At 42.5% G+C, this 13,516-nt stretch overlaps 1 protein-coding gene across 2 annotated transcripts; it reads left to right on the forward strand.

Annotated features, from left to right (window-relative positions):
• Nucleotides 1–225: 225 nt before the first annotated feature.
• CLNS1A (chloride nucleotide-sensitive channel 1A) lies at nucleotides 226–12,369 on the forward strand. Of its 2 annotated transcripts, none has more exons than XM_026097937.2 (7): nucleotides 226–447; nucleotides 2,756–2,892; nucleotides 5,340–5,450; nucleotides 6,738–6,848; nucleotides 7,330–7,503; nucleotides 9,041–9,122; nucleotides 11,762–12,369. In XM_026097937.2, exons 1-6 carry the CDS (start codon nucleotides 329–331, stop codon nucleotides 9,106–9,108), a joined length of 720 nt encoding a protein of 239 aa, XP_025953722.2. In that variant the 5' UTR covers nucleotides 226–328; the 3' UTR covers nucleotides 9,109–9,122; nucleotides 11,762–12,369. The 2 variants fall into 2 exon arrangements, with proteins under 2 accessions (XP_025953722.2, XP_025953724.2); XM_026097939.2 differs by having other exon boundaries at nucleotides 5,343–5,450.
• Nucleotides 12,370–13,516: the final 1,147 nt, after the last annotated feature.

The following is a 13,516-nucleotide window of genomic DNA, read 5'->3' on the forward strand; positions in this document are numbered from 1 at the left end:
TCTGTGCCTTTTTCTTTCCCCTCACTTATCATGCAGAGAAGGGCAGATCACTATCGGCGCCCACAAGCGCCGATGACTGATTTTTTCCCCCCTGTTTTTCCTGTCGCAGCTTGGCGGCGCCAGCTGCAACATGGCGGCTGCGGCGCGAGCACGTGACCCCCCCTCCCACCGCCTCCCTTACCACAGAGCGGCGCCTAGAGCGGCTGGCGTGCGCTCGTCTCGCTGCCCCGCGGAGGGGGCGGAGCGGCGTGTTCCGCTTCCGGCGGGCCGTGCGGGCGGCGAGGAGGCGGCGGCGGCGGCGGCGCCCTAGGCCGGGCCGCGCGGTGCCATGAGCTTCATGAAGCGGTTCCCGCCGCCGGCCGAGGGCGTCCGCCACCAGCAGCCCGACACGGAGGCGGTGCTGGCGGGGCGCGGCCTGGGCGCCGGCACGCTGTACATCGCCGAGAGGTGCGGGGCAGGCCGCCGCCCGGCGGAGGAAAACGGCCCTCGCTTCCCCCCCACCCCCAAGGCCGCCTGCGCTTCGGGGTGGCCCTGCAAGGCGGGGGGGGGGGACTGTGTGAGGGGCCTCCCCCGTCGGGGGGTCTCCCCTGAGGGGCCTGGGGGGGTGTCTGCCTTATGGGGGGGATGGGGGTCTGCCCTAGGGGGGGGCCTCTGTGTGTAGGGGTCTCCGTGAGGGGGGGGGGCTGTGTGTGGGGTTTCCCCTAAAGGGACTTGGGGAAAGGGGTCTCCCTGGGGGGGGTTATGCGGGAGGGGGAGCGATCCTTCCTTATGGGGGGGGGATTTGGGGTCTGCCTGGAGTGGCCTGCCGTTGGGGGGGGTGTCTCTGTATTGGGGGGGTCTCCCCTGAGGGAACTGGGGGGTGGGGTGTCTGCTCTAAGGTCCTGCCCTTCGGGGGGGCCTCTGTGTTGGGGGTCTCCCCTGAGGTAGCTGGGGGGGGCTCCCTGAGGGGCCCGTGGGGCACCTGTCCCTGGGGGTGGGGGTGTCTTAAAGCGTGAGTCCGGCCGGGCAGCGCGTTAAGGAGGCGGCACCTCTGCTGCTCAGGCAGCGGCAAGGACGAGGCAGCGGTGTTTCTGCGGTTCCGCGAGACCTGTCGTGTCGCGTGATTCCCGTGGACGTTGTGTGTTCGTACTGGGCAGAAACCGGTTAGGTCGTTCTGGAAGAGCAGACGTTATATATAAGCTCCTTATAATTTCTTTTAAATTGTCCTTGCAGTGTACAGTTATAGAGGACAGTTTGTTGATTAAGGCAATATGTCTTTTTTTTAATCGGGGAAAAGCACTCTAAATATAATATTGTTTTGCAATGGAAGAGTGTCTTTGGAAGAACCAGGTGGTCTAAGATGTGCACTGATGAGTGTATTGCCTTTTAAAACATTTAGATGTTCAAACTTCCTTAAAATTGGTGATATTATGTGAGAGAACCACCTGAACTAGTACTCAACTGTCATATTCCTCTTGTAGCGGACACTGACCAGAATTTCAATTACTGTTTTGTTTAGCTGTTTGGTTGCAGATACAAGGGCTTGTGTTTGCACAGCGTATGCATCCAATATGTATGACATTGAGTTTCCTCGTATTTTTCTTTCAATAGGTCATTGTATGAGGCTCGCGCAAGCCTGCCAGCTTTCTCCCAGAATGTTTCTAGCATGTTAGAAAGCTTTTACCAGAGTTGCTTACTGGTAGCGGACAGGAAGAGCTATCGTAGGCAGGAGCCCCATCCTGTGGGAGAACTGGGCGCCCTGGAGCGCGGTGAGGCTTTGGATCTGAGCACTGACTCTACATTAACAGCTGTAAATGCTGAAAACTGGCCGATAAAGGTTAGGAAAGAAATTCCTCCCTCCTGCTTCGCCAGCTCTTGTATTTAACCTGGTTTCTTGAGGTGAGGACTCTTCTGTGACCACTCCGATTTTTGTCGCCCGACAAAGACTTTTGAGCTACCTATTGACTCTCAAGAGTGGCAGAGGTCTCAACTTCTGCCCCTCGGTATTTCTGTTCGACATGTGACCTCACTGGCCACAGACCACCCAAAACTATTTCTTTGATTTGTCAGCTGCTTGAAAGACCGCGATTTCTCTGATATGTAGGAGGTAGCAGCCCACTGGCAGCTGCGTAGCTCTGGGCTGGGCCCAACTTGTGCTGTCTTGAGTTGTGGTTAGGGATGAGAGTGAAAACATGGAGAATGGGAGGTTATAGCACATAGGGCATTAGATAAAACCACAGCTTTGTTCTGCTGATCACAAACTAGTTTTTTTCCCACATACAGCTCATTTGTAGAGGTTGTACTAGCATCAGAGTTATAACCCTGCAGAAATCGTGATGGTGATCTTCCTTCTCTAGTGTACTCTTGATCTTGAAAAAACACAGAATATTTGACAGTTTGAGTTATAAATTACACCCTGGAGCCTCTGCTGTTGTCTTTGAGGTGATATGTATCTACAGGGCATAGAAAATAAAGAGGTAGGGAGAAAAAAATCAGTCTTTACTGCAAATGTAATAAAGCTGGCATTTGTTTAGGGTGCTCAGATTCACGTTCCATATGAAAAGGGTTCTGTTACCTCTAAATATAAGCTGTGCTGTGGCAAGGTGCTGTTAAGGCAGTTCCAGGATCACTCTCAGTAGAGAGTGGGTTAAGTGCCTTCTCCCCTTGTGAAGAATTACTCTTTTTGTTTGGGTTGATTTGCTTTTTTAAAGGTATAAGCCATGTGCCTCTGGTTCCTTTGTTAGTCTCTAACTTGTCTCTTTCTTCCCCTTTTTAGTCGCCTGTCTTGGCTGGATAACTCTGGACTTGGGTTCTCCTTGGATTATCCCACTATAAGTTTACACGCTGTCTCCAGGGACCTGAATGCCTACCCATGGGAACATCTCTACGTCATGGTGAATGCTAAATTTGAAGGTATGCCTCAAATGTTGCTTACTGTTTCTGTGCAGTCCTGAGGGTTGTGATTTCTTCTTCAAACTATCAGTTATATAAGGGAATAGGTTGTGTTTTTGAAAATGATGTGGTTCATTTAAATAATATCTTGTGTTTTCTCTTTCTCATTTCCATGGAGGATGATTACTTTAGAAACATAGCTTTAGCCCAGCTTATAGTCACTTCTGTACCATTCTGCATCTCAGCATGCAATTTTGTACTGCTGGAGCCACTCAACTTCAGTTCCCTGCTCTCCTGTACTTATTTTAAACAATTTTGTTCACCTGCCTGCCTATGATTCCAATGCTTACGTATCATTCTTGCTTTTTTGGATTTCCGTTAATATTGCTACCTTTTTTGGATTTTTTGCCTGCTGTTTCATATTAGCCTGGAAGCTTTCTAATTTCTCCTACAGCTTATTTTAAAAAAATATGACAGTGGCTCATGTTACCAGGCGTAATGAATCTTTAAAGATTTCCCCCAAAATTAACCTTTTAATCAGTCTTATTTCTTCATGACCTAGAGAAAGAAAGCTTTTTATTTCATTGTTTGCTTGAGGGTTTTTTGGTTTTGATGTATCAAAATTTTTTCTTTTAGTAGACCTTTTAATTCAAGTAAGTGCGTCCTAAGCTCTGCCAACTCAACTAAAGAGTAATGAGTTAAGTCTTAACAGATATCCTTTCTCCCTAATACCTATTAGTCATTGTAGTTAAAGGTTAAAATCATGCATTTAATTTTTGTTTAGATAGTTATATACTGAAAGTTTTGACAGGAATTTGGGGAGGCAGAGACATTTTTGGTCTATTAACACTTACCATTATTTGTTTCTCTGTCATATATTACTAATATTCCCAGACAGTCTGTTATTAAAGATAATACCAAAACACATACATGCATCTCTTAGTTCTTTTTCCTTGCTTTCCTTTAATTGCATCTATTCTGAAGTAAGTTGAGTCTAGTCTGAGGAAGGCTGTTCTCTACTGCTTTTAATTCATTTTGTTACTACTGTTTAGAAATATGGAACATTTCCTGTGTGACAGATTTTTCCCTCTCTTGCCTATAAATCCTTCGTGGACTAATTTTTGGTATAAGTTCTGACTACAGTAAATCTTCTACTGCTAGGGAAACGTGAACATTTAGTTTTCAAATCTATGCCTGGCCTGCAAATAGCGTGTTTTATCTGCTGAATAATATTAAATCCAGAGCTCATAACTTCTGTGGCTGCAGGAGTGATTTCTTAGTTGGGTAGGGTACATCTTGTTCTCCCTCTCAAAGTTTTTGTTATGCTTAGTGTGTGTAGATGTGTGTGTATGCCTTACTCTCCCCCTTTTTTAATCTGTCTTCTTTTTGTGAAGAGAGGCAGTCAGAGGTTGTCTTCATTGAAAACAGAGCTGGACTTAGCAATAGCAAGCTGTGCCTGCTGATGTCAGTTGAGCAAGGACTGGGTCGCTTCCTTGGACGTTTTATTTTTGGAGGCAGCTGGCTGGCAGCTTCTTGGCTTTTTAATGTCCTTGGTGGTGTTGCCAGTTTTGTATCTGATAAAAGCCGCTCTCTGTGGAATAGCCTTCCTGTATTTCTGTTTTTCTGTGGAAAGCAATTATGTGCTTTTGAAGCTGTCAGCCCAGCGTCCCCAGCCACAAAATGATGAATCATTGCCATCTTCTTCATGTTTTTCTGTCTACAGCAAATAAAATGTCTCATTGTTGCTTAGTTATTCAAGTATGTAATTCACAGAAGTCAGGACGTACTTTTCTGCCCACAGCTGCCTTTGGCTCTGAGTGTACTTTATACTTCTACCATCTTGCTCGCTGGCTAGGAAAATGAGAAATTGAGTATAGATCTTCCATAAATGCCACAGACCTCTGTGAAAGGCAAACTGGGAGTTAGTTGGTTTCATGACAGCAGTGTCAAGAATCCATAAAATTTACCCGTATTAAAGGAAATTAGTTTTATCGCCGTGCAGGTAACTGATAATGGTTATGAAATACACTGTTTTAAGCACAGCTGTTTTTAACAAGAATCCAGCAGTTTTCTGATGTGCGTGAGTAGCAAATGTTATAGTAACCTAGATCCCCAAAGCTTTGTGTGCATTGTAAGTGCAGGCAGGGAGGGTGCATGCTGCACACAGTGTGGAAGGGTGCTGATCACAGTGTGGGTGCGAGCTGGTTTGTTTGGGCCTTTCTCAACCTCAAATGTAAACTGGGAAAAAGGATTAGAGGGCTGCAGTGTTCCAAGATAGCACAATGTTCCTAAAAGGGGGGCTATCGATAAAGGCGTTTCTGTTTTATGTGTGTTTATGGGACTTAAGTCCTATTACAGAATACTCTCACAGGTTATGTGCAGGTTTTTGATTTGAAAGGATAAACTAGATTTTTTTTTTTTTTGGACAAAATAAACATGCTTCTTTTAAATCTTTCCATTTCTTAAAGAAGATGACACAAAAGAAGCACCCATGGCTGAAGGGGAGGAGGAGGAGGACAGTGACGACGATATTGAACCAATTGCAGAATTCAGATTTGTACCTAGTGACAAATCAGCCTGTAAGTGAAGAGGGAACTCATATTTTATCTTTTCCCAAATAAAACTTCAGTGCTTGACTGAAATGTTAATGTTGCTTGCTATATATGGAAGACACTCGGATACAGAGATGTAAATGATGTGATCCTTAGTGTCCTTGGCTAATTACTTGATTTCTGTCTGCGAAAAATGAAGCAAACAATTTTATCTTGGTTTAAGCTGGAACATGTTGAGCAGCCACTCCATGAAAATTCTAGTGCTGTATATATAAAATTTTTAAGTATAAATACATAACATAGATAATGTAATCTATCTAAATTTTTGGGGAACTTACATGGTAAACATTTTTAATGACAAATTCAGTGATATTTGAGTCAGTGATAATTTCATTAGGAACGTGCCAATGTCCAGATGCTGTACCACTGGAAAGCAGTCATGTCCAAACTGTTACGGAGCTTACTGTTAGATCTAAGTATTAGGAATCGTCTGTATTAGATGCTGCAAGGAATCCTCCAGTGGATAACCACAGATTGGATTGTCCATAGATAGCTCTGTCTCCCTTTTATCATCAGTGGAATAGCGAAAAGGTACTGTTTAAAGGATAAAGCACCAGGCTGGATCTAGGAAACCTGATTCGATTTTAGCATGGCTGTTGGCTTGTTGGGTGATGTTATCAAATAAGAATTCTGTGGTGGTTTTGGTAAGGGAACGTTCTCGTTCTCTCTGATATCTCAGTCACGGATTTCTTGGCTTTTTTGTTATAAGGTGTTGATGGAGAAACAAGGCAGGCTTTTTTTCTCCATGTCTGCAACTCCTGGCTGCCCTAGTGTATTTCAGGAAATGTCACTTCTAGCATCCATGTGTTTTCAAGGCAGATCCTCAGTATCTGGTCATATCCATGCGTGACCAGGGTGTGCCAGTTACAAATCATTAGCTCTTTTCTTAAGCTTCCTAACCATAAAGCTGTGCTTGGCCCTAAGATGAGAGTAGCACTGGCTTCTTGATTTTGGACCCATGCAGAAACCATTAAGATATGGCAAAAGTTGCTCCTAACAACATCTTAGCTAAGCTGCCATTTTCCAGCTGAGATAGGAGCCCAGATGCACAAACGTGGCTCCTGCGAGTCCACCTCTGGTCTCAGCTAGTGGGCAGTGCTGTGGGTTACTGGCCTCCCAGCTGAGACATAATGCACCTTAAACAACACTTCCCTTCTCTTGCGGTTCATGCTGGCCTACTAGAGCACTGCAGGTTAACTGTCAGCATCATCTTTGGCCACTTGCTGAGAAGATAATTCTGTTGCGTTTGTACAGTGGAAGCCATGTTTTCAGCAATGTGTGAGTGCCAAGCTCTGCATCCAGATCCAGAAGATGAAGATTCAGACAATGATTATGAAGGGGAGGAGTATGATGTTGAGGCGCATGGTTAGTAATGTTTGTTTCTTTTCAAATATCTGTCAGCACCGGGATACCTGGAACTTCTCTTATAGTTTTTGTATGAGAATGGTTCTGTCTGTATCGTATGTATGTTAAGAAGTTCCTTGTTTATTACTGATACTGCCTAAACATTATAGCAAAAAAGCACCGTATAAAACTCAGAAATAAGCAGAAAACCTGTAATTTAACTGTGGCAAAATCTATTGTTCTCATTTTCAAAAGCCCCAAGGCATTAGTATCTTTCTTGTTTCCTGAGAATGTGTTTTTATGAGTTCAGTGCCCATGCTATGGCTCAGTCAATTCATGCAACTACTGTGTTATGTTGTTGACATAAGCATAACCTTTCTCAGTAGCTGTGTGTGCGCGCTGATCTCGGCACAATTTGTCTAGTTTTTGTCATATTCTCCCCACCCTTGCTCGATCCGGGCTCCTAAATTTATACCTGATGAACATAAAATTGCTTTTGCAGAACTAGGACAAGGTGACATCCCGAGCTTTTACACTTACGAAGAAGGATTGTCACATTTAACTGCAGAAGGTCAGGCCACTTTGGAGAGATTAGAAGGCATGTTAGCCCAGTCTGTGAGCAGTCAGTACAACATGGCTGGAGTGCGAACAGAAGACTCAGTAAGGGAGTTTGAAGGTAAGATATGCTTTTCGCCCACTAAAGAATACATTAAAGCAGTGGTTTTTTTCCAGTTTGGCTAGTCTGTAAGTACTGGTACTGAGCCAGCATCATGCTATGGGTAATACCATACCACGCTGTATGTGTCAGTGGCAGTTTTATCTTTGTTCACAATTAGAGGATATAAAAATGTCTGTGGTCCTATAGGCAGCATGTTGCTGCAGGTCATGGATTGAGGACCACTGTGTTAAGAAGTGCTGATTTTTACTGATAGAGTTTCCTAAATGGTGGTATGTCGACACTGGGCTTAGGAAGCAATTTCTCACTCTAAACAGGCAACAGTTGTGTTTCTTTTAAAGTATCCTATAGTATAGGCTAATAATTCTGTTCAAAATCAGTGTGAGTTCAGAATCTTGGAAATATACTGGAACAAATACAAACAATTCCACTCTTTTTAAAAGTGGGCTTTTTCAAGGTCTTAGTCTCTGAATACTATTAGTTGTTTAAACATGTATTTAAGGAATAAGATTTCTTTTTGATGGAAAAATCTCTCAGATTTTGTCCTTTTTGCATGCTGTTTTCACCCGAGCAATACATTACTTGGAAAAAGGACAGAGAAGTAGTTCAGTGATACTGCTTCCTTTTATGATGTAAAACTCAATGTTTTACTATGGGCTCACATTTTTAAAGGATTAGTGATGGAAAATGAAATAGCTCTTGTGGTTTTCTAACTATCAGCTTGCCTAGAATAGTCATAATAAAATTAATCCATTACTGATGCATTTGGATGGGTCTTTTAAAATCTTTAATTGCTTTAGTCACTTGTTTAGTTTCTCTTTGTTCTACAACTTTGTAAATTATGTAATATAAAGATGTCTTTAGATGATATACTCATATTTGTGGAATGTCCTTCATTTAAAAGTTTTTGTCTGGTTTCTGAACCCCCAAATTTTGAAAATTTAAAATAAATTGAACAGTAAGTATATCACATGTCTTGGAGTCATTTTCAGTGATTTTATTAGCCTTTCTGATCTTACTTCCTATGGTCCTGCTTCCTGATTTGCTAAGCCTATTAATATCCAGAGGGGCTGCTCAGTTTCAGAATTCCTGTTATTTTTTGACATTGTAGCTGAGGAGATTCATTCTTTTTTTCAACCTGATGATTAATGAGAGTGGTTTCAGAACAGGATCCAATCTGTTTCTATTTGAGTCTAAGGCCATAAAAATGACTCATGTCATTAGTTACACAAAATCTTAAATTACCAAAACAAGTATTTTAAATCTGGTATTTAAATCTTTTAATAGGATAGGGTGTGACAAAGTTTGTAGGAAGAGGCAACATCTTTAAGTGACCAATTAATACAGCTGGAACAAAAACACAACTTCAGAGCGCATCAGTGTTTTCTTAGGGCACTTCTGAAGTTCAGCAAAGGTATTTTCTGCTTTGATAATCTCTCACCAACAGAGGGCACTCTCTGTCTTTTGTGTGATAATCCCATCTGCTTGTGAGTGCTGCAGTATTTTATAGCATTGGCTGGTTTTTTTTCCTTTCCAGATGGGATGGAGGTGGACATAGCACCAGCAGTTGCAGGGCAATTTGAAGATGCAGAAGTTGATCACTGAGGACGTATGCTGCTGTAAGTTCTTCTGTGTTCAGACACCAATGCTTTTCAGTCTTGCAGAGCCTTTCTTCTCTCTAATTTGTTTAATGTAAATGATCCCAGACTGCCTACAGGAAGTATCTTGAGATATAAGGGTAATGGTGATTTAGAGAAGGAAAAGATAGTTGTTTTGTTCCATGAACTGTCATGTAGCTGTTCAAAATTAGGTATCAGCTTTAACTGTCACCCTGTTTGGGTAACCTGCCTGTACATGCTTGTCTGGAAGACAGATCGGCCATTTAGTAGATTTAGTGGATTAAGAATCATCTGATCTCAGAAAGGTTCTTGGATGCTGATGTATGAATACTGGAGCCATTGCTGGGAAGTTACTGTCCTTAGTATCCATTATTTTGCCCTCAGTGTGCAAGATTTCTCAGACCTTTCAAGGGGGCAGAAAACTTCACAGCATCGCACGTCCGTCTCTTCTTTCACTGTAAGTGGAGCAGGAACGGTTCCTGGTAAAGCTACCAAGCTTCTTGGATGGGGTTGTTGCTAAAAGTGCACAGCTTACAGAGAACTTCTGTTTACACGGTTATGCCAGTGTGCCCTCTTGCCTACCATCGCCTTTACTGCTTTTCCACTCTCAGTGGCATTACAAGACGTGCCAATGTTTCCTACCCTGTACTGGGTGGGAGAGGAAGAACAGCTTACTCCGGGACTGCTTTTGGGGAGACGTACAGGCCCAGCGGAGCTCTAATTTCAGCTCTGCTTGAGCAGCGTCTGTGAGTGGTAGCAGTTTACATGCACCGCTCAAGCGGTGGCATGCTGCCCCTGTTCTGGCTCACTTGGAAGTGAGAATACCAGCTCTTGCCTTAATGAGTGAGCACCGAACCATCCCACTATAAATGCTGGAGCAAAAGTTTGGGGGAAGACAGCAGAAGACTTGTGGGAGGAAAAAAAGGAAAGGGGCGGAGGAAGAAAAGACACAGATAGGAAAGAGGCTGAAGAAAATTAGTGGAAGTGGATCAGAAGTAGTTCATTAGAGACTGTAGTGTTGCTGAGAAAGAGGCTGCAGTCACCGAGAAGGGCTGTTAGGGAGTGGTGGTGCTTATCTGCTTTCCTCCTTCTCCATGGCTTATTTTTATTTGTTGCTGACCTCAATACTCCTGCATTTCTGAAAGTCTCTGAATATCCGTTTGCTAATAGATCTGAACAGCTGTCATTGGTCCTGGATCTGTATGTATTCTTTGGTGTGAGAACTCCAGACTTTTCTTCGGTCACTCTTTACAGCTGTGAACTTTCAGTGGCCTTCCCTTCCTGTTGGAAGACCCTGCGGTGTGGACATGAGCTGTTCCAATAAAGTCAAGCTATTAGTTGTCCTACCACTTTACAGTTATCTTATTTGATAAATGATGCACTTCAAAATGTAAGGGAGACTCTTTAGCTCTAAAGGGGTGACTTTCAGTTAGTGAACAGAAAGCTTGGCTCTGACAGCTCTGTCTCCAAGATGTTCGTGCTTAAAAAAAAAAAAAATCTGTCTGTTGTCAATTCAAACTTGAATGTTTCTTGTCCCTTAAATATGAGAAGGATTAAGGAGAGTTACTGGCTGGTAGCAGAACTCTAAGGCATCTGAAAATGCTTGTGGAAGTGGTGCTGATTGATTTTCTAGCAAAGCAGGCAGTATGCTCTGTGTAGTCAGTGGAATTCTTCCTGCTCCTTATTCCATGCTTTACATGGTGTAGCAGGTGGTTGTGAGAAATTAATGCTGTAAGAGTCAAGTAGATAAGGCTGCCCGATTCTAAGCTGTTACTGATCATAGCTAAGGAGCTGATCCCTGTCACGGTGGATAGAGTGACCTGCATGCGCAGTGTCAGGGCTTAGAATGACATGGTCAAGAGCTGTGTGTGGCACAGGCCTTTTCCAATCAACCACCAGCCTCATTGTATTGATATAATTTAAGTACATTCAAAAATCTAGGATAATCAATTGAAGATGCAGTATGAGAAGGACAGCTTTTTGAGGTCTGTGCTAATCATCCTGCAAACGAATGTAAAGGCAGCTTGGGTCTACATTCCAAGAGCAGGGCAGAGCGGGAGCATACAGTGATCTTCTCAGTATTCTCAGGAGCAGCTCAGTCCTTTTAACTTTCTGAACTGCAGAAAAACAGAATTTGCAAGAACATCTTGTTGGTGATCCTTTAGAGAGCAGTGTGCTGCTCTGTCTCTCAAGCAACTCACACTGCATGTTACTGCTCATTACCCAAATGAAATCTGACAGTTGCTTGATGAAGCTCCTGGAAGACTTGCTGACATTTGATGTGTGACATTTCTATTAGTCTTGTAATAAGCAGTGTTTTGTCTACTGCATCACGCGGTTCCAGTAATTGTGTTTTGAACTAACCAATATGTCCATGTTGCGGGGGATGTGATAGAGTCTTCCAGGGCACAGGCATACAACTGTTGATTGTAGATGCACGCTGTCCTTAGCTGACCTAAATTCCAGTCTGCTGTGAACAGCAAAGATGCTCAACCCTTCTGAAAATTAACTTCCTAGTGAGTTTAAAGTAAACCGCTGTCCTGTGTGACTGTGAAGAGCAGGTAGCTGCTACTTTGTGAAGATTAGTAATCTTATGTTTTATTGCCCGTTATGTAAACCTGGTGTCTTGTATCTTTCAGATTCTTCTTGTGGCACTTCCAGAATAAGACGTTGCAGTGACTATCGGGAGTTAACCTTTCTTTTAATGACCTATGCTTAGACATCTAGGTCTATAAATGCTTTTATAGATGTTTAAAACAGGGTTTGACATTTGTGACCACTATGGGTTTATTAAAGAAAAAAAACACAATAAAACCTCTTGCATCTCTAACACTTGAATGGGGCTAATCATGGCTCATTTCAAAGAAGCCTTTTTAGGAATTCTAGGACTTCAGAAATAAAATTGAAAGTAGAACGGAATTCTAGACTGTCCTAGAATTTTCCATATTTTTGTACCTGTTCATTGAGTCAGTGGAGCAGAATGGAAATAGGAATGTTACAAAGCTTCACTAAAAGGAAATAAGCTTGGCCAAGGATTACAAGCAAAGTTAAATTTAAAGCCCCTCAAGCAACTGACTGACTACCTGTTCAGTGCTATTCCCTGTCACTTCTTTGGGAACAGAGTTAGGGTGGTAGAGAAGACAGAATAAAATCTGTAAAGTCCTGAATATGAGAATGCTTTGTGTCTTTGTATTAAATGTTAACAACATTGTTAAATAAACTAAGATTTTTGTATCTCTCAATCCAACTCTGTTGCAGTTCTCAGTCATTTACTTCAGCAAGCTGCTGGCTGCTGGAAACTCTGAACAGACCTTCTTTGAGTTATGGTGCTCTTTTTGATGAAAATGGCTTTGCTGGACTTTTCTTTATATATAAATTTAACCAGATGTGAGAGTAAACAGGCAGAATATTTGCACAGTGCCTCTGTAAGACAGAATTAGTCTTACTGTCACATATCCCAAATGTAGGAAGCTAAGAGAGCTTAGTCCCACTGGACCTCCCTTTTGCTTGTTTCATGTTCCTGTGCTTGCTGATGTTTTTGCCGTGGGGCAACAATAGCAGATTTGAAATTTTCCCAAATATTCAAATGAAAGTCTGATATTAAACCTCCACTATCATTGGCTCTGAAGTCAACTTGTCAAAGTTTTCCAACATGATTATGCTGGTATGTGAACAGTTTTCTTTAACAGTCCTACACTCTTGGAACAGTATTGAGTGGTTCTGTCCTGCCTAGTACTTTGGGATATGGCTTGGTTTTGATGTATGTGGCATATATTAATTATAGCTGCTCTTTACTATTCATTGGAAATGTGTCAGTCAAATTAAGTGATGATTTAACAGTACTGTGAACTATTGACATTGCTGAATAATTTATTTGGCATGTTATGCAACAAGACATCCTACAAGAAGCTTTTAGTCAGCTCTGAAATTCAGAGCTCATCTCTGTCTACTGTAAACAATATGCAAAAGAACGTAAGCTAATACTTGGGAATTATGAATATTAAATTCTTGTGTTGCATGGCCTGTGTGCAGACTGGAAAAGCAGGGATGATGGCAGAAGATTTCTGTTATACCAACAATAAAAACTTGGTCAGGTTTCCCTTTTCTACAGTTACTCCTAGTCTTTTATATAAAAATGTTGGGCAAATGGTAATACTTTGCAGTATATTACAACAATGAATGAATTAAATACTTTAAGCTTCTGTCAGTGAGCAACTCAGTGCTGTAGACTACCGGAGTGTAGATAACGAATGTTGGCTGGGGAAAAAAAACTAACAGTCATGATTTCGTAGAACCAGTGTGGACTAGCAGAACTTTAAAGTCAATAGCATTTACTGACTGTTACAGACAACTCGGTATACTCAGTCTTTTGGTGACAGAAGCATGCAAGATAG

This window comes from Dromaius novaehollandiae, chromosome 1 (assembly GCF_036370855.1).
Source record: "Dromaius novaehollandiae isolate bDroNov1 chromosome 1, bDroNov1.hap1, whole genome shotgun sequence".
NCBI lineage: Eukaryota > Metazoa > Chordata > Aves > Casuariiformes > Dromaiidae > Dromaius > Dromaius novaehollandiae.

Excerpts from the sequence above, each read along its gene's own strand:
- CLNS1A (XM_026097937.2), top strand. The coding sequence starts at position 329 with ATGAGCTTCATGAAGCGGTTCCCGCCGCCGGCCGAGGGCGTCCGCCAC. Across the intron at positions 448-2,755 it reads ACGCTGTACATCGCCGAGAG|TCGCCTGTCTTGGCTGGATA; the intron begins GTGCGGGGCAGG and ends TCCCCTTTTTAG. Across the intron at positions 6,849-7,329 it reads GTATGATGTTGAGGCGCATG|AACTAGGACAAGGTGACATC; the intron begins GTTAGTAATGTT and ends TTGCTTTTGCAG.